This window comes from Morus notabilis, unplaced genomic scaffold, assembly GCF_000414095.1.
Source record: "Morus notabilis unplaced genomic scaffold, ASM41409v2 Scaffold623, whole genome shotgun sequence".
Classification (NCBI taxonomy): Eukaryota; Viridiplantae; Streptophyta; class Magnoliopsida; order Rosales; family Moraceae; genus Morus; species Morus notabilis.
In genome coordinates, this window is record NW_010366773.1 from 176,421 (window position 1) to 196,992 (window position 20,572).

The window sequence follows — 20,572 nt, forward strand, 5'->3', positions numbered from 1 at the left end:
AACCAAAAATTTGGTTGAATGATGGAGTGGAATTGGTGTTAAAAAAATAGTTTCCAAGTTGCCTATAAAAGGAACCAACATAGGATAAGCTTCATTTTTTTTTTCTCCTAGCTTTTTCCCACTCAAAAATCCGGCCACACACTCTCCATTTCCTCTCAAATATTTTCTCCCACTCTCCAAATCTTGAGCCCCTAGCACACCATAGAAGAAGAAGAAGGAGATTAAGGGATTCTAGGAGTAGACTAGTCAAGCATTCCTCTAAGGGTAAAGAAACTCTAAATCCTCTCTTTTTCATGTTTTGGGAAAGTTTGAAATAGAGAAATATTCTTCTCAAATTTCCTTATACTCTTATAGTTTCAAGCCATTAACAAACCTTGGAGAAGAAGAGAAGGATCTAAATGGCTCTCAAGAAAGAGTTCTTCAAGGGTAACTTCTTGAACTCTTTTCAATTATTTTCTAGCAAAGTTTAAGTTTGAGAATCCATTTATGTAAATTGTGATTCTCAAGGAAATAAGTTGTAATAAGGGTGTGTGAGTTTTATGTTGGTTGTGTGAGTTTTGAGGTTAGTTTTATATGGTATGCTTATGTTTAATCTAAGTTGCTTATTTTTGCTTAGAGGAAAAATTTTCCGGTTGCTTTGAACACGGAAGTGAGAACCCTAGAGCAAGATTTTTAGGTGTTCCAAAGCTTAAACTTGTAGCCCTTTATGTTTTGAACATTTTATGTGGCTGTGACAAAACCCCATTTTAACTCTAAAACCAAGTTTGAAGTCATTTTGCAAAAATGGACAAGCTGTCCAACACAGTTTCGAAAAAAAAAACTGGCAGCCACTGGTTCAACCAAACGGGACTCTTAGAGGCGGAATCTCGATTTTTCACAAAAGTGAAAATTTTATATTTCGACGAGATGAAGAAATTTGATGAAGAAAAGATTTTCAAAATCCGAACCTAAGAGGTACTAAAACACAGATTCCCAAAACGGCACAGTTTTTGACTAAAACAGTTTCAAGAAAAGCAGCAGCTACGGCTTTCAGCCAAACGGGGCCTATAGAGGCCGAATTTCAACTTTCACAAAAAATGACAATTTTAGATCTCGACGAGATGAGAAATTTTCATGAAGAACAAAATTTTGAAATCCGACTCGAAGATATAGTAAAACGTAGATTTCAAAAACTGCACAGTTTTTAACGAGACAAAACTAAAACAGTGTCGGTTTCAACAAAAAGTTATAAAAGAACCCGAGATAGAATTTCAGTAAAATAATATAGTTTTAGACCTCACTTTAATGAGGAATAGCCATGAAGAAAGATTTCAAGAAAAAGGAGTTTCTACAACATAGTTTCATGGTGGTTTACAAGCCAACCGTAAAACGACTTGGGGAATAGTTTTCAAAAGTCGATATTCGAAAAGAGATTTTACAACGGGACTTTAGTGCTTGTAACTAAATGAGTGAGTTATCATTTCATAAAAATTGAATGATAGTTCTTTTAAAAGCTTAATAGTTTTCGAGCAAAACATCCCGACGGGCACTTACAAGCCCAACACGATAGGTCCTTAGAAATTCGAGGATTTGATGTGGGTCCAACGCCCACATTAAATTAAGAAACTCTGTTAGAGTTTAAATTTCAATGGCCTAAGAGCTAGAATGCCGTGAATAAGTTTTTAGGCCGAATTGGGCCTTAATAATATAATGAGTCCAATGAGGAAAAATTATGGAGAATAAGTTACTAGATTGGGTAAATGATTTTCAACCTAGACATAAGTATGCTAAGGGCAATTAAGGAAAATAAGATTTTGAGGATTTAATAAATTGATCCTTATAGTAAATTATCCTTCAGTAAAGGAAAGGAATACATGCCTTAAGTAATGGGCTAGATTTCCTTCTTAAGCTACTAAAATAAAATAGCAAACGACAGATAATCTCACACTCTCAATGGGTGTTCATTTTCAGAAGTAAGCAAGTAAGAGAATAGGTTGTTTGGCGAAAAGTGGATTCCAGCTCTGTAAATCAGGTAAGTAGGAATCTCGCCTACAGTATGAATAGATTTTAAAGAAAAAGTTACACGTGATATATATGCATGTTTATGCTTTAAGTATTGTATGCGATGCTATGTCATGATGCATACACATAAGCAGTGTACATGAATTATATGTGTTCGAGTTAATTTAATGTTATGTATACTATGCTAGATCATACTGCATACACTTAAGCAGTGCACATGAAGTATATGCGTTTGAGTACATTCCATGTTATAGTATGCTATGCTATGTCATATTGCATACACCTTAATAAGTCAAGAGGAACTTATAAGAATAATATCAATTGAGTGCCGTACCAGCCTCCACAAGGGAGGTAACTCAAGCTCCACAAGGGAGAAAAAAAGAAAATAACAATAATGTCATCCGACTCAAGGGAGGCATTCAAGTTATAATCACGGTGTCTTGGGGGACCTTGCAAACCCTCACGTTCTGATGATTGCGCGCAAGTGGTACGCGAGCACTCGGGCCCATCAGTAAGAAAGATAAGATAAGATAATAAGACTATGATAAGACATCATAATTAAGCATAATCAGCTCATGCATATTTATACATGTGAACTTACAGTTATTTTGCGAGAGATAGTTCCTACTTGCTGAGCGAAAGCTCAATCAGATATGTTCATGCTGTAGGTAAGAAACCTATCAGTAATTCTTGAAGGGCAATGGCGAGCGGCGGACGAATGGTGGAGATGGGAATGGATACCACTCACAATTAAATCTTTCACAGTAAGTTAAAGTAAAATCATGTATATGTATATATGATTCAAAGGTTTCAAGCACGTATGTTTAAAAAGTATATGTACATATGTATGTTAAGAGAACTGAGGTTGTAGCTAACAACCCTAGTCTTGAGTTTTTAAGTTTTAGAACGTTGCAATAGTGCATGCAACAAATAAACGAATTTTCCACATGACGGTTTAAATGATTGATTTTGAAAGGACTTTAAGAAGTACTTGAATTTAAGATTTCTCACGAAATTCGTTTTAAGGTCAAATTAGATGGCCTGAATGTAATGGCTAGTTTTAGAAAGACTTTTAAAGAGTATGTGAAACAAGAATTCAAATGTCACTCAGTTCGAAAGATATTTTTAGAAGGTTTTATCTTAACTAAATTAAGAAAAGCTTTAAGTAATTTAGTGATTCATTCTTTTGAAATTATTGTTACGAATTATGAAAATATTCCTTCTTATGTTTAAAGAAAAAAAAAATGTTCCGCAAATTTTAAGAAACCCCAGTAACTACAAGTTAAAGTTCAAGTTACGGTGGCGGCCTCATAGGAGGGTCGTCACAAAAAGCCCTAACTTCCCTCTTCCCCTATTATGTCGAAGAGCCTTTTGTTTTTTCTCTTTTCTTGGACGGGCTTTTTTGTTCCTTTATGAGCCTCCTCAGCCACTATGACACCTCCGTGCCGCTCAACCTCAATTGCCTTTCCAAAACCACCTTGCCGCCACCTCAAGAGCATCGCCTTTTTTGGCCTTCCTTGGCGTCCGCAATCGAGTCCAGCATCATCTGGGACAACGTCTACTTCGTCCAGATCGCGCAGTGTGGCTACGAGTACGAGCAGTCCTACGCCTTCTTACCTCTGCTTCCCCTTTGCATCTCCTTCTTCCTATGAATAGGTTCGACCCCAAAGATTCGGGCTTTCGATTTGTACCTAATTGGAAATTACGCAATTCTCTTCGTTTCGTTTGACGTTGCGTTTTAATGGCGGATTTCTGTTTCAGTTTTTGCTCCATTGGTTCCAGTTATAGGGCAAAGAGCTGTTTTGGGACTATCCGGTTATGTGATCAACAACATTGCCTTTGTCTTTGCAGTGGTTTACATTTATCAGTAAGTTAGTTATTTAGCACCATAAATTTAGAAACTTTGTCAAGCTTTGTTAGACCTGTCATAGTTTTTTAGTGTGAATTCTGATGTCTTGCTCTTTTTTTTTTTGGTCACTATAATAGGCTTTCAGTTGCCATTTTGAAGGACCGGGATGCGGCATTTAGAGCTTCAATCTCGTTTTGCTTCAATCCAACTTCCATATTATATTCCTCAATGTAATAGTTGTTTCTGTTTTCCGTTCTAAATTGATTGATGTAAAAGATTACAAAGCTGAGATTTTCATTTTGCCTTTTTGCCCACGCAGATATTCGGAGAGTTTGTATGCTCTATTTTCAATTGGAGGATTGTATCACTTGATATCTGGGAGAAATAATATTGTCGTTCTTTGGTTTGCTCTTTCTGGATTTGCAAGGTCCAATGGAGTGATCAATGCAGGTTACATCTGTTTCTGAACTATGCATCGGACATATAATGCTGTACTTAGAAAGAGTACTTTTGTAAGTGTTCATTAAATGTTTTTTGCTGATTTGAGTGGACTAATATCTTATTTAGTGGACCATCTTTGCTTAGCTAAGCATCCTTTACCTATAAACCTCTTGATAGTTGATAAAAATCCCAGTAACTCGTTGGAATTTTAGATGTTTCTGCCCTTTCATCGGCATGGACTTCCTTGTCATCAAAGGCATACCAAGATAGCGAAATCTAAATAGCTCTTATTAGAACCACTCCTTTAAGTGGATTTAAACATGATATTAAAGTAATCGATACATTCCCTCCTGCCCTTACGGGCCCTACCGAGAAAAGAAAATGAAGAAAGATATAGTACATGTTCATATCATGTTGAGATTCTCAACTATGTAGCATGTGGAGCAAAGCATGTAATTGTTTTTCATCTTATGAATGAAAATATTTTGTCTCATCATAATTTTGCTCTTCTATGCCAGCTGGTTATACAGGTTGTTGTTAGCGGAGCTCTGCATTGTATATGTATTTTTGTCCCATTTTTTGCATTTCAATGGATACTACAATATTTATGTGGGAGATTCTCCTGATAAACTAAGACCCGGTTGAAACCGGGGAAGTTGTTGTTCAAGGGGGTTTGATGCCAAGCAACCCGAAAGACTGAGTTCACCATGTACCTCTTGGACCGAATGCAGTTCGAGTATGGGTCGATGTCGCAAAAAAACCGGATGCTGTCTTGTGGAGGCCTACAAGTGAGATGCGTACAATTGAAGAAGCACTTTCAAGTAATATGACATGGCCTGCCGATAAAATTTTAAAGGGGTATGACCAATCTCTAATTCATGCAAATATTTTCTCAGTAAACCATTATATTTTAAAGCTTAAATGAATCTATTTTTGTCTTCATTTTTGCAAGATTGTGATAGCACGTTTTTTTCTTTTCAGAGTTTGTATGTAGGCAACGAAGACTAATGCAGCTTTCTCCAACTATGCAACTTAGCTATGTAGTTGTGCATAGTGTAACTAGTTCTTACTTTATTGACAGGTTAAATGGTGGAAGTTTTAGCATAATTGATCATTGTTTTGAGGATGGATCACTTTCTTACAGGTTAAATAGTGGAGATGACTTTTTTGTTAGAGCATTTTCTCCAGATGGATTATTTACTTCACAATTTCATTTAGCATTTTGTCAAGATGGATTATTTCCAAGCGACTTGAGTCTGTCGTCGCAAGTAGCCGTTACTACTTGAAATCTCGTGAAGATATAAGTGGAATGCACTTTCTAATTGCACTTGGTAAATTAGTAAGTTTCTTACCCCCAACTGTTGATCTCGAGCTTTTGCACACTTGGTTGACTTTTTATGTTTTAATTGAGTTGATATGAAAACTGATCGAGTATTGTTGCTCGTTCTTGATTATGCCGGTAAAAAATGGGTCAGGATCTTCATTTAGCTAGACGTTTTGGATATTTTGATATCTCTAGCTATTTCTCTGTATTCTTTACTTGTTTTGAATGTTAAGATTTTGGACAAATGGTGTGACTTATGTTGTAGACATCTTATTGCCAACTTGATAGATACTAATCACAATTATTACATTGAATGTTTTATGTTTTAATTTGAATGTTCCTATTTGGATGTAAGATGTTGCTCGGAATCACCATCTATTTAAATGAATTCAAAAGGATATTAATATAATAAAAATAGATAGAACGTTAGTTTGTACTAGTTTTAGGATTGTTAAACTATTCAATAATAATTTTAAAAAGCTATAGGAGTTAGAACATAACAAGAGAGAAAAGCTATTGATCTGTACTGTAATAAGGCTAAATAGTTGTAAGAGGCTGAAAATAACATGTCTAAAATGCTATAAGATCTCAATTCTGTAGCATTTTTCAAAGCGTTCTTAGAACGCTATGTTTTTGTAGGACTTTTAATAGCGCACGATGTCCTAGCACTCCACAAAATGCTATTGGTAGTGCTTAATAGCATTTTTGGTCAGCTATTAATAATGATATTTGTTGTAGTGTCCGAAAACATTCCCCTATTCCCTTCTAAATCCTCACAAAATCAGTCTTTATCATAAGTTTTAAAGATTTTCATTGTTTTTTCATTAAAAAAAGTGTAAGAAACAAACTACCTGCCCTCGCCGCCAAATTCCGCCACCGACGCCGCTGCCGTCGCCGTTTGCCCGGTTCCTCCCACTTAATTCTGTCATTTTCAGCCACCGTTTTAGTGAGTTTTGAACTTTATAAGTTTTTTGTATATTTATTGTGTTTTTTAGTTTAAAATGTTTGGGTTTTTTTGTTGTTTGAATTTTGGATTATAGATTTTAGATTTTGAATTTTGATTTATAGATTTTAGAATTAGTATATAATTTGAATTTTGGATTATAGATATTGAAACTGGATCATGAGTTTTGAAATTGTTGAAATTTAGTATAAGTGTGTTGTTTTTCTCACCAAGGGCTGCCCACGAAATGATGCTATATGTTGTATATTGTATTCTCTTTGTGAGATTTATAGCAGATCCAACATTTGAAGCAACCCATTCCATAAGATTGAACACCTCTTCTTCTCTAATGCGTTTGAAAGATTGAACTCTTGCTGTGCTTAAGAGCTCTTGCATACAAATCTTTCGTAGCTGTTTCCAAAATTCACCATACGGAGCGAAGGAAATGTCATTACAATCATATAACACAATCTGTGAGAAAAGTATCCGGGGCCTAAATGCAAAATTAGTGTCATGGGTTCTCAAGACCTCCTTGGCGAACTCCGGTGATAAAACTACTACAGTTGGAACTTGTCCGATCTTCAGGTACACAAAGGGTCCATGTTTAATTGCCAAGTCTCTAAATGTATGATGAGCTAAATCGGAACCAAGAAGCTGGAGCATATTTCCCACAAAGGAGAGCTTCCTTGTTCCTGGGGGTAGTTTTGAAGATGAGCTGACGATTTTTGCCCTTTTTGCAAATATCTTCAACAACATAAACACAAAGAGGAAGAAGGTGAAAAGGTTTGCAAAAGAGGGTAATTTGAGCTCCATGTTGAAAGTGCAGTACTGGAGTTGCTAGCAGAACTGACAGGCTTATAATTAGTTTAGATTTTTGGTTGTGATTAATATTGTTGCTTCATCTAGGATCTTGTTTCTTGAGGTCTAGATATATAAATAGAGTGTGTTAATTTTCTTAGATAAGAGTGATTTGTTTGGACCAATTTGTTTGAAAGTTTGATCGCATGAAGCATGTGATCAAGAAGTTTCTCCCATAATAGGACAGTACTGTGATCTCATCAATTGCAATGTTTCTTGTTTTTATGTGTTATGTGTAAGAAATTATATTTTCCACTTCAATCAGTACATGACGTGTCTCTTGTAGTTTTTTATTTTATTTTATTTATTTGTTTTGATAAGGTATTTTATTGATTAGTACATATGATCGTTGATTTCATTTACAGTGTTTAAGTTATTAGAAAATGTAAGGGGAAACAATCAAATCCCATTTCGTAATACTCACCATTTTTGAGCTTCAAGCTAATTAGTTAAGAAATAGACTTAATGGAAATTTGTCTTTGTAGACCATTATAAGGAATATGATATTTTTATTATCTTTATATATTTTATTAGCAAAGATAAGGAGATTCAGATGTGGAAAGATAGAAAGTAAGAGTTAGCTTAGTGATAGAATAGTTTTATCAACTTAAGTAGGAGGTGACCTAATGAAGGAGATAAGGATAGAAAATGTAAGCATGAGGTGTACGTCAATAAAATAGTTTTCGCCTTTTGTATATTAGCATGACAAGGATATCTTCATAAGCCACAAGGGCTTACAATTCAATCGAACTTGATACTAAATATTATGTGTTATTATATATGTGGCTTTCTAAGCACATAAACGCGTGGGAACAGTAGAGAGGACCGACAGAAACGTGAAGAAATGAAAACAAAGAAGAAAAGGAAAGATGAAAAAAGAAAAAGGAAGACGAAGAAGAAAGAGTGCGAAAGAAAAATAGAGCCTTCTATTTTGGAGCAAAAAGTTTCTAGGCAGATCTTGCACGGCATCACCTGAAAGTAGTATGTAAAAAAAGTTTTTTAGTTTATATATATTAATGTTGACTTGCTTTTATGTGATTTTAAAAGTGTTTTCTGAGTATGATGTTATAGCTTACGTTTGTGATTATGAACTAATAGTTAAAATGATAATGGCCAAATCATTAAATAATAAGAGTTTTCAAGATAGGGATCACATATAAGGGGTTCTAATAATACATGATTAACGTTATACAATAAGGCCTTAAAGTTAAAAAGATGTATTTTGAAAGTGAAAGTTAATTTACTGCTTACGTACTGAGTTGTCGATCACATAGTTCTTGTAATGCAGGCAAATTCGATAATTAAAGTTCCTTTGTTGAGCAAAGAAATATAATAAATAAAATAAACAAAAAAGAAGAAAACAATTTCTTTCTTGTTCAACTAGATTTATGAACAATATTTAAATAAAATCTCTCTCCAATCAAGAAGATTTATGGAAAATATTTAAATAAAATCTCTCTCCGATTAAGTTGTTTTGAATCTAACAAGCAAATAGTGCATGTTTTGTGTAATGAGTGATTACATCTTTTATCAAAAGTATATTCCTTACTCCATAATGACAACATATAATATGACTAGTCCTTATATTCTATTCAATTCAGAATGTTGAAATGATAAAACAATATTATATGACCAGTCTTCACATTTGACTTTTCTTAAAGTTAATGTTAGGTGTTAGTTGAATGTCACTATAATTTGTTTATTTCCGTGCTTGATTTTGTTCTCGACAATATTGTGAGTGAACTAATATGGTTTATATAGGTCTCCTAGTCATGATTGATCGACGTTTTCCATCGATTGTAGAGTTATTTAAAGAGCCGTATGTGTCGTGCTTTTTCAGCTTTTCGTTATTAAATCTTGGTACACATTTACTCTCTTTGAGCATTTCATTATGTATCTCTTTAATTTGGGACACATTTTCCTCCAAAAATAATAAATAAAAATGAGAGGTTTACGCCTTTTCCTAGTTTAGGTGGCCACTGAGTCAAGTCAAGAAAATGTGCTGTTTCGAAAGATCATGTTACATTTTTTTGACTTAGTCTTTTAAATACGTTAGAGATAAGTCATAGCCGACATATATATCATATATATATATATATATATATATATATATAATGGCCTTCGTTTGTAGTTTTCAGGATACAATTGGAAATCGATAAGTAAGCAAAAACGACACATATTTAGAACGAAGGTCATGGAAGAAACAGAAGCAGTTGCATACACAATAACAGGTGGAAGTGGCCAATATAGCTATAGCAAGAACTCCAACTTTCAGGTACAATTTTCACTTCAAATATTACAGCAATATATATTTGAACTCAATTTTCAGGAATATGCATGGTTTTTGAGGAAGAAACTTTACCAAAAAAAAATTACTCGATTTTCTATTTTTCAGAGAAAGGCTGCAGATGCTGCTAAAGAACTGATAAACAAGTCGATTGCTGAGAAACTTGATGCCGATATCCTTTCATCTTCAAACACCTTCCGACTCGCTGACTTGGGTTGCGCAGCTGGGCCTAACACATTCGTGGCGGTGCAAAACATAATCGACGCTTTGGAACAAAAGTTTCAAAACCAGGAAAAGATTTCTCATCCACCAGAGTTTCAAGTCTTCTTCAATGATCATGCATCAAATGATTTCAATCACCTTTTCACAACCCTCCCTCAGGAAAGGCGGTATTTCGCCGTGGGAGTGCCGGGTTCTTTCCACGGTCGAATATTTCCGAGAGCCTCCCTTCACTTCGTGCACTCTTCATATGCTGCCAATGTTTTTTCTAGATTGCCAAAAGAGGTCATGGACAGGAAATCTCCTGCTTGGAACAAAGGAAGAATCCACTATTCGAATTCTACGGATGAAGTTGTAAAGGCTTATGAAACTCAATACGCCAAAGACATGGAAAGCTTTCTTAAAACCAGAGCAGAAGAGATTGTTCATGGTGGATTGTTGGCCTTAATTGTTCCCGGACGCCCCAACGGAACTCCTCATTCCGAAGCCTTTGTTAACAGGACATGTGAAGTCCTGGGGTCCTGCCTCGTGGACGTGGCGAACAAGGTAATCAAAGATTACCCTCTTTTGTAATAAATGAAAATCTCTGTTCTATCACTATCTATTCATATAGTATCCCAATTTCATGTTCTGCCTGCTTGCGCTTTGCATAAGCCATGTCATAATCATACGCGGAAATTTTCCTTAATTCTATTGATATTTGTTATTTTACCATTCCATCCCAAAAGCTTAAGCTGAAGATGTGATCACTGAAGATGTGCTATGCATGTTCTTAAACAGTTTATTAATTTGTTCTTTCCGGAGACAGGGTATGATCAACAATGAACTTGTGGACTCCTTTAATGTGGGAACATATTTTGCGTCTCCGCAAGAAATGGAAGCAGTAGTAAAACGACAAGGATGCTTCAGCATAGAAATAATTGAGAGCGTACCGCTAGAAAGGGCTCGACCAAAAGAAATTTCGTCTACCTTGAGAGCTGGCATGGGAGGAACAATAAAGGAGCACTTCGGAGAGGAGATTTTAGATGAGCTCTTCGATTTATTCTACAAGAAATTGGAAGAAAACTCATCCTTCATTTACGATTCGGGAAACGCGATCAGTCTATTTGTTTTACTCAAACGCGTAGCTACCGAATAGAGGAATCTTGCTGTACAATCATTCCGGCATGAATGTTTTAAACACTAGAAGAGAAAAGGAAATAAATCAAGTTGAATGAACTTAAAAGTTCAGCTTATTTCATATGCTTGATGTAAATTAATTGTGAAAATGACTTTGTTTTCACTTCAAGAATAAGTTCCGAAATGATTGATAATGTCATATATATTTGTACTGATCTATAAAATTTTAGGAAGCTATATTTTTGCTTCATTTAGTTAGATTTCTTCCATAAAATGTCCTATTCATTATAGTAATTCCACGCCTAAAGTATAGTAATCACTTAAAGGAATCAGATTATTTTTCATTACATTTTCTAACGCAAACACTACAAAGTGAATAAGTGATCCATATTAATATTCCTTTCCTTTTATTTTCAAATTCATAATTACCTTCCCATCATATTCCTCCAGTACTGTTCGGTTAACATGCTCTGGTTTTTTTTTTTTTTTTTTTTTGTGCTCATCTTGGTAAACATGTACCTTAATCACAATATATGTCCTCTTTTGTTGGAGATGCTGATTTGGAAAAATCACTACATGAATTTGTTTCTTGGTCAGTATTTCCGCATAAGACATTATAGGCCCGTTCACTTCGCTGATTCGAGTTTGTAATTCGAATTGAGATGTGATTTTGTGTGAGAGATTTTTACTGTAGTAAAAAAATTAGATGTAACTGTTTCTGAGAGCTTTTTATTGTAGCAAAACTCGAATTCTAAACTCGAATCGGCGAAATGCACAATTTCTCAGACATTACAGATAAAGTCAAAGGACATTGAATCTTGTTCACACACACAAAATAAGCACAACATCGATCTGCGAGCTACTCCACCGCACTTTCAACATGGATCAGTCCACATTACCCCCCAGCTCTTTCACAGTCCTTTTTGCCTTCTTTCTATGACAACCTGGCTTCTCGAGCCGTTACTGATCATAGCTTATAACAGAAACTTAATTAACATCTTAAAACTTAACACTTAGTCACCAAAATTTCGGAGACTTTTTTAAAACTTATTTTAGGATAAACTATTTTTCACTCAAGTAAGTTGCGGAAATAACTTGAATGATTCGGAACATGAGTTCGAACAAGTGTATCAGCAAGGTATAGTGTTTGCAAATTCAATCCAATTCCAAATGCTCTTATGACGCATTTGAATGGATAGAAAATGATTTTACCGGTCTAATCCAAACGGAATGTAGGACATACAATCCCAAATATACCTAAAGAAATCCTACAAGCAGCGCCACGCCGCCTACCCCGCACCAAAAAAAAAAAAAAAATGAAATAATTACAGAGAATACACTTTTCTTTGTATTCAAAACTCAATAATCAAGTCACACATATAACATGTAATGTGGCTATTTATAATCTACACATAAAACGATAGCAAAATATCCACTAACACAAACGTCATACTAATAACAAAACAAAGCTAAATTTAACAAGCTAAAATAAACGACGTAGCAAATATATAAAAACGACTACTTATAGGTAAATCTCCCTACATCATCTTTAACTTAACAAAATTGAGTGTGCTCTAGGTAAAGCTTCATGCTCATAACATAAAACATGTTTATTTAAACCATAATCTAAAATCATGTTAACCATAAGCGGAACTAGCTGTGTGCCCAATCCCTCCATCGTACACACCCTTCACTGCGAAGCCCATCAATGAGTTGCAGGCATTTTACCTACGGCATGAACAAAGCTAAAGCTCAGGGAGTACAAATATTCCCCACAAAAACAGCTTTCAAACATAATTGCATATTAGAAACTGCAGGACCACTTATGCTTCATTATGAAATTCAAATTATTCTTCGAGTCTTATGCACATACGCATATGCAAATGACCATAGGAAGTGAGGGAGCGACCGAAATATTTAGTTCGACTAACCCAAGGCCATCATAAATTTTATTAGTTATAATTCTCCTATTTGAAATCCGACGATAATTACCCTCCCATTCGACTTCCGAGATCTGCGTCTATCCAAAGCAACTCACTCTTTTAAAGTCGTTTGTTTTATGTTCAACAGTACTGATGATCAGTCGTCAGTTTATTATCTATATTCCAACTTAACTTGATTTAGTCTTGCAGATCTAGTCTTAAGAATAATTTATTGTATTAATTAATTGATCCTATTCAGTCCTCCTCTTCTGTCTTAGCCGTATTCTTCTTACACATTAATTAATTTGACTTACTAATTAATTAATTCGTTCTATGGTTTCATTAACCGATTCAAATAATTATACTTACTAATTAATTTCTTCATTCCTTAATCAATTAATTGATTATCCATATAAGTCCGACTTGCTAATTAATTATCTTATTTTCTAATTATAAATAGTTGAATCATTTAATTATTTAATTAATTAAATGTCCAATAACTCTTGACTTCATTAATTAATTAAAGCCTCAGGATTTTTCTTAAGCTGATTTCCCATGAGTATACCCCTAAGTACTCATTAGGTTACTTTTTAGGTCTACTTGGGCTCACTAAATTTTTAAACATTGAGTGATGTTGACAAATACCCTTTAAAATAATACTACTTTGAATATTTGAGTCTCAACATTAACCCTTTAATTTTTACTCCTTTGGATTAGAACAAGTCAAGGACCCAACATATCTACTACCAAAATAATTCCTAATAGTCAAAAAGTAGATTATCTTTTTGGTCATTATTTTATACGTATACACACACACACACACACACACACACACACACACACACACACATATATATATATATATATATATATATGTGTGCTTGTTTCTGGTGCAGAGGGCATTCTTGCTGCAGCTTCACACCCACTGCTGACAGGAGGGATACCTACTGGATTAGGGCTTACTGAAAAGTATGGTTTTAAAGTCCAAAAGCAGTCAATAATACTAAAAGTTATTTACTTTAAGTACTATATAATAACATATGCAGCAATTTAGTTATATTTTCATATTGAATCTTGTAGATTAAAATGCTGTTATGTTTGTTACCATTGCCATTAATTATTAGTGCTATAATAGTATCATTATCATATATAGAATATAACTTAGCAAAGTTTTAATTTCTTACTGTATTCCAAAGTTCTTTTTAAGTTTTGCAAATATCAGTTAAAGTCATTGCCTTCAAATTTTTTGTTGCCTGCCGGGCCGCGGAGCTTTTTGTACTACCGGAACCTGCTCACCTCTTTCCCTTTAATTTAACATCGCCCCCACCACCCGCTCTATTTGTTGAATACTGACTCTTGTTATTTGAATATTTTGGCTCGTGTTGGTTTACGCACGTCTATTTACTAAGTACAATTTGTTTAAGTATGATTGTTGCAAGATTCAAGATTATTATGGATGCTTAACTTATTATGGTTTTTCGAGACGTTAATATATGAGGCTTTTATTTGTGAAATTGACCATTTGTTATTTATATGCACGAATTTGTGAAGAATATAAGTATTGTGACCAAATATATATGTCACCTTTCTACTATAAAAAAATGTTAATTACTTCAGGATACTAAAGAATTTGGTAGAGAAAACAATCTGCTACGAAATAATTGGTAGCACATTCTCATCCTAAGTTTACTGCTACCAAAATATTAGGAGGCAATAGGTTTTTGCTATTGAAATATTTTTGTTGTAAGTAGATTCTGCTATCAAAGTTTTGATATCAGAATCTAATTTTTTTCACCACTAAAAGGGTTTCAGCTATCCAATCTTTCGGTAACAAAAGGTTTCGGCAACCACATGTTTTCATAGTAAAAATTTTGCTAATTTTCGGTAGCGGATTGAAGACTTTTAGCTACCAAAATAGTTCTGCTACTAAATTTTGGTAGCAAGCACCAGTCAGACCCCTTTTTTGAGACCAAAATTCTTAGATTTTCGTGGCGAAAAAAATTTTTGGTACGTAAACTTTCCGGAACCATTTTTTCGCTACTGAACTTTTTTGGTAGCTAAAGCCTTCGGCTACTAAAATTAGGGGTTTCTGCTACCAATGCTTTGGTAGCTAAAACTCATGTTTCTTGTAGTGAAGGGATTAGGGAGTGTTTCGTTTCTTGTGGATTTGTTTCCTTCATTCTGTAATTTCGTTGATGTGATCAGTAGCGCGAGGCCCAACATGGAGAACACGAAACAATGGGCAGAGAGGATATTGGAATGAATTATCAAGGAACACAACGAGGAAAAGCAAAAAGAAAAAAACTAGCAAAAGCTGGGAAACAAAAGATCTAGTAGATATTTTCCTGAAATTTCATAACAACAGTGATCATGGGATTTCCCTAACAAGTGACAATGTTAAAGCAGTAATCTGGGTAAGTGCCATATTCAACTTCTGTTGGCTTAAACTTCTCTGCATTTGTCTTTTTAGTCTTAAAAAATTGGAGTGGGGAACTTTTATGGGATTTATTTTTCTAGAGGGTATAAACCTAGTTGCGTTGCTTCAAAATTTACTTTGATGGCAGTTTCACTTTGTCTTCGTTCATTAGAAAAATTATATATCCACCATGTAACTGAATATATATTTGAACCTTCCTTAAACTTTAAATTAGTTCAAAGTAAGTGATGCAATCATGGAAAAGGATAAGGAAGATTTGCAATGTTTTAGGTTGGAATTACTCATATATGTTATTTGGATTATCTTATTTGTGACTCTTATAAAGTTTGATTTGTTTTCCACTTAGGAATTAAATTCGCTTTAGCTTTTCATTTATAATGGGATACTATGTTAAGGTTAGTTTTGGGGAATCTTGTTAATAAACTTTTATCATTCAAGACAAACTTTTTACTCTAATTTTTTTAGTGCAATATCTCTCAATATAATGAATGGAATTATGAGTTTTGTTTCAATCTATATTTCCTAGTATTAGTGAGCGGATAACCAAGTTAGTAGGAAGGTTGTATTCCTTTTTCGTGTGGCTTCTTTATCGTACACTTCCCTTGCTACGTCTGTAACGATTATTAGTAATTTTCACATATGTATGACAAATTATTTGCCTCCTTTAAATTTTTAAGCATATAAAAGTTAAAATTAATTTTCACCACTCACCATAGGTCTTAGGACATCTATATTGGTGAGGCTAAAACAGCTGCTACAACTATTGATTGGACGATGACAGAAATGATAAAGAATCCAAGATGAAGGGGGAGTATTTGGAAGAAAGGGTCAGTTAAACATGCATTAATGAGATGCACTACTTAAAATCAGTTGTTAAAGAGACAATGAGATTGCATCCACTTCTTCGCCTAAGAAGTGCGAGATTAATGGCTATGAGATACTTACAAAAATTAGAATCATCGTTTCTGCGTGGGCAATTGGAAGAGATCCGAGATATTAGACTGAACCTGAGAGCTTTATACCAGAAAGGTTTATAAATAGCTCTAATGGCTACAAGGGCTTAAATTTTGAGTACATCTCATTTGGTGCTGGTAGGAGAACATGTCCGCGCATCTCATTTACTTTGAGCAATGTTGAGCTTCAGCTTGCTTTGTTGCTATACCATTTTGATTGGCCAATCAACAAAAAAGGTCATTTACGATGACAGACATTAATGTCATCGCAAAAAAAATTTGCCACCCGTCAAAATAATCCTTTTAGCTCGAGAAAAAAAAAAATTAAATTTTATTTGCGAGGAAATGTGTTGTCGCAAATAATGGACTATTTGCGACTACATGTCATCACAAATAATGTTATTTTAGTGCTAAAAGTTCACGCCATACGAGATCTGGCGCCAAGCCATTATTTGCGACGACATGTGACGTTTTTATGATGACATTATTTTTTCAGTTTTACGAAAATATTTGCGACGACTTGTCGTCGTAAATATTCACTTATTTGCGACGACAATTGTCGTCACAAATAGGCCAAATTGTAATAGTGTGGACTCCCCAACGGCATGAAACATGAAGAGCTGGACATGACGGAGTTGCAGGGCGTAACAATGAGAAGAAAAGATGACGTGCTCCTGATTCCATTTGCGTACATCAATCCTTCAACTATTGCAGAGTAACAATGAAAAGGAAGTAATTTGTTTTTAGTTCTTCAAGTAGTACATCTTTGTCTACATTACCCATGTTTCACGGAAAAAAGAATTACGTACATCATTTCTATGAGAGAGATTATGTCACTATTCTGCTATGTATTGCAAAGATGGTATAGAATTATAATACATGCAATATTCTGTTGGTCTTCTACTCCATGTTTTTGGATCTCTATCATCTTAATTCATAATACGCTTTAAACAATTTTTGGTAGGTGTATTGTGGTCTGTCTCTGTAATGACTCGACTTTTCGAACAACTACAAAACTTTCTTAAAATATAATTAACTGATATTAATTAAACCTTTACTTGGTTTTAGACATCTTCTCAGTTACTAATTAAATTTCAGAAAAAAAAAAAAATTTTTTAAACACAAAATCTCATTCATTTTCAACCTTAAAAGTTCCCGCTTGTGGTGTAGGACATCGGATCTAATTGAAGAAAAGGGATTTTCTGAAAATGCGTTAAGTTAAAATACGCTTTACTTCATCTCGTTGAAGCACACTAAATGACTGTATTGAACGCGGTTTATCTACTCTAATGAACACAACTTTAAAAGTGAATTTCGTATATGTATATAATCTACAATAAATACCTACTTAAGTTCTCATATTTAATCCTTTTAAGGGAAAAAGATTATGAATATAAAAACTTAAGATAGATTGCCCCGATTAATAAATTGTATTCCAATTTCTAATTAAATAATTCAACTTTAAAAACATATGTAACTTTCTAAATAAGATATCATTAAGCGGAATAAATGACCCCAACTCAGCACCTTCAAAATAACACATATGACATTTATTAATAGGATATTTATAACCTAAGTGTTCTTGTATCATGAATTAATTTAAATTTTCAGAATAATCATAGTATCTTAGTGCGAAAATTATTTGCGTAGTGGTATGCATAACCATGCCCCCATCGCCTTGCTTCAGCTAGCCAATCCATCATAACATATAAGGTACGAGATTTTACCCTGTTTAATTACTATAGCATGAACAAATTAGTAAGCAAAAACTAGCTCAATGAGTACAAATATCCTCACATGGAAATATGTATCAATATAAGAATGTATGAGCATTTATGCTCACTTATGGAACTATATTTTATTCTGTGGGCCCTGTGCACATATTGAATGCGTTTGACCAAGAAAAGTCTGGGGAGCGATCCAAACATTCTAGTCTAACTACCCATGGACCTGCTCGACACCTAACTTTATCTCTTTATAATATAACCTCTTGTTAAGATGAACATGCAATTATGTTCATATCATAAAGGCAATAATAATGCAATTTAAACTTTAGAAGCAACCTAGTTTAAAATGATATCATTATTCATCATTATCTATAATATATGTATATTCATCGTTACAGTCAATCAATCACAGAGAATTGGTGCACAGAAAGCAAACAATAACTCAAGCATATATTTTTGAACTCATTCGTGTTGTAGGTCAGGTTTTTACTCACCTGAATACTTGTCCTTTAGCATTATCCACTTTTTTCATTATTTTAGTGTTGTTGATTCTTTTCTCAAACTGTCCCGACAATGACTGTCAATTCACTTTCAAACTTCTAACTCTTATATATTTCGTGACCTGTTTCTTATCGACATTTTCTAAGATAAAGTAATTAATTGTCCTTCATCTAACTTAATAACATTTTTTAAGTAAATTAACTAATCAATTTTCTTGATTAACTAGTAAATCTATTTCTGAACTTTATTGACCAGTTAGGTTAATTATAAATTCATTCTTTAACTCTAGTTATAATTAATTAATCAATTAATTATACTAATTAATTAATCAATTAATTATACTAATTAATTATTTATTAACTTATTTAAAAAACGTAAACGATCTATCTCTAGGTCTTCTAACATCATCATCTCCCGACCTAGTTCATACTTATGGCTAATCCTAAGTTTCTCTAATGATTGGTTTGGATGGCATAAGTCTCAGGTTTTAACCTCGTTTCCTTTTGTAATTCTAAGTATTACCTTCGGTAAGCTTAAATATTACTAAATCTTCCATTTGGGCCCTTGGGCACATTAAATTACAATACCATAACTTGGGTTAACTAAAACTACCTCGGGTTAACTAAAATTAGAGTTTTCGGGTTTGGTTGACAACAATTTGCCCTTAGGGGCAAATTACCGTTTTACCCCTTTGCGGGGTTTGACCATTCTAGGTTCACAAACCCAAGGTGTTTGTTACTAAGAACATTTTTCGCTTGAGGACTCTAAGCTAGACCTAGGAGCTCAGCGTCCACTTTGACCATTTTACCCCTTGCAATCAAATGACCGTTTTGCCATTAATAGTTTTCTAGGTAACTAAGGAGGCATTTGGTAGATGGATCCCGAATCATGATTCTGGATCCTAATTCAGAATCAGTGTTTGTTTATAGTTATTATGAATCATGATTCTGATTATGATTCAGAATCAATGTTTAGTTTGGATGATTCTGAATCATGATTCGGAATCTGATGTGATATTTTAAACCATAATCACTCATGATTCTAAAACCATCCTCATCTTAATTCAAGGTGATTCAAACCCTTAATTCTGAATTATGGTTTCAGAACCATGATTTGAATCCAAAATCATGAATCATAGTTCTAGTTCCAGAATCATGATTAGAATCACCCTAGTTTGAATCTTCGTACCAAACGATAGTTGCAATCAAATGACCGTTTTGCCATTAATAGTTTTCTAGGTAACTAAGAGTGCGTTTGGTTCAAGTATTCGTGTCATGGTTCGAATCATGGTTTATAACTCGCTACAGTGTTTTCTCTCATAAAAAACACACGTAAATCGAAAATGATTCTAAATCATAATTCTGAATTCATCAACCAAACGTCCTCTAAAGGATTCTAGATTTGACTATCTAGGTTCCTTATTACCTGAAAAAGGTTCTAGACCTTCTTAAATAGATTCACCGTCACTTTTCTTGAATTTATAATTTTGACTCACTAACGAAAATTTTTGACGTTTTTTCACCTTAGGGTCGGACTAAACTTTTCTTCACAAATGGGTTCATTTTCCTACTAAACATAAAATACAAAACAGGGCGTAAGGCTGAATCTAACCATTTGGACCATTTTACCCTCCGTCAAAGTTTGGTCGCGGATCTTGTAGACGCAATAACGTTTTATCAGGGTAGAATTTGTAACAACACAAAACATGAAACTTGTTCCCTTCATCTGATCTACAATTTTGATGTTTTGAAATTTCAAAACATTCTATTTTAATAATATGTCATGTTAGGATAGTTCACGTGTTAAATATTAGTGAATGTTAAAAGTGACAAAACGAATAACAGAAAAAGTGATGCTTACATTTCTCTTCATTCATTAGTTACTCTTTATTAATAACAACTTATAATCTTCTATTCTCGAACTTTGATTACAAGACTTCCCCCCCCCCCCCCCCCCCCCCCCCCCCACAAAGTATACATCACACCACCACA

At 34.1% G+C, this 20,572-nt stretch overlaps 2 protein-coding genes and 1 pseudogene across 2 annotated transcripts; 2 read left to right on the forward strand and 1 right to left on the reverse strand.

Moving 5' to 3' along the window:
- Window positions 1-3,413: 3,413 nt before the first annotated feature.
- On the forward strand, window positions 3,414-4,936 carry LOC21399272 (annotated as a pseudogene).
- A 1,019-nt stretch (window positions 4,937-5,955) lies between these two features.
- Window positions 5,956-7,371, reverse strand: LOC112094079 (cytochrome P450 71D9-like). The gene is made up of 2 exons (XM_024174114.1): window positions 6,789-7,371; window positions 5,956-5,990 (listed from the first exon to the last, which is right to left on the reverse strand). Exons 1-2 carry the CDS (start codon window positions 7,369-7,371, stop codon window positions 5,956-5,958), a joined length of 618 nt encoding a protein of 205 aa, XP_024029882.1.
- A 2,191-nt stretch (window positions 7,372-9,562) lies between these two features.
- LOC21399273 (probable S-adenosylmethionine-dependent methyltransferase At5g38100) lies at window positions 9,563-11,266 on the forward strand. The gene is made up of 3 exons (XM_010111077.2): window positions 9,563-9,691; window positions 9,812-10,468; window positions 10,731-11,266. The coding sequence occupies exons 1-3, from the start codon at window positions 9,611-9,613 to the stop codon at window positions 11,058-11,060; spliced, it is 1,068 nt and encodes a 355-aa protein (XP_010109379.1). The 5' UTR covers window positions 9,563-9,610; the 3' UTR covers window positions 11,061-11,266.
- The last annotated feature ends 9,306 nt before the right edge of the window (window positions 11,267-20,572 follow it).

What these genes read in the sequence shown, in the direction of transcription:
- LOC112094079 (XM_024174114.1), bottom strand. Translation starts at nt 7,371, where the DNA reads ATGGAGCTCAAATTACCCTCTTTTGCAAACCTTTTCACCTTCTTCCTC. An exon ending in CATTTCGTGGGCAGCCCTTG is followed by an intron (nt 5,991 to 6,788) that starts GTGAGAAAAACA and finishes TCATTTAAATAG; the next exon opens with ATGGTGATTCCGAGCAACAT.
- LOC21399273 (XM_010111077.2), top strand. Translation starts at nt 9,611, where the DNA reads ATGGAAGAAACAGAAGCAGTTGCATACACAATAACAGGTGGAAGTGGC. An exon ending in GCAAGAACTCCAACTTTCAG is followed by an intron (nt 9,692 to 9,811) that starts GTACAATTTTCA and finishes TCTATTTTTCAG; the next exon opens with AGAAAGGCTGCAGATGCTGC. An exon ending in TCGTGGACGTGGCGAACAAG is followed by an intron (nt 10,469 to 10,730) that starts GTAATCAAAGAT and finishes TTCCGGAGACAG; the next exon opens with GGTATGATCAACAATGAACT.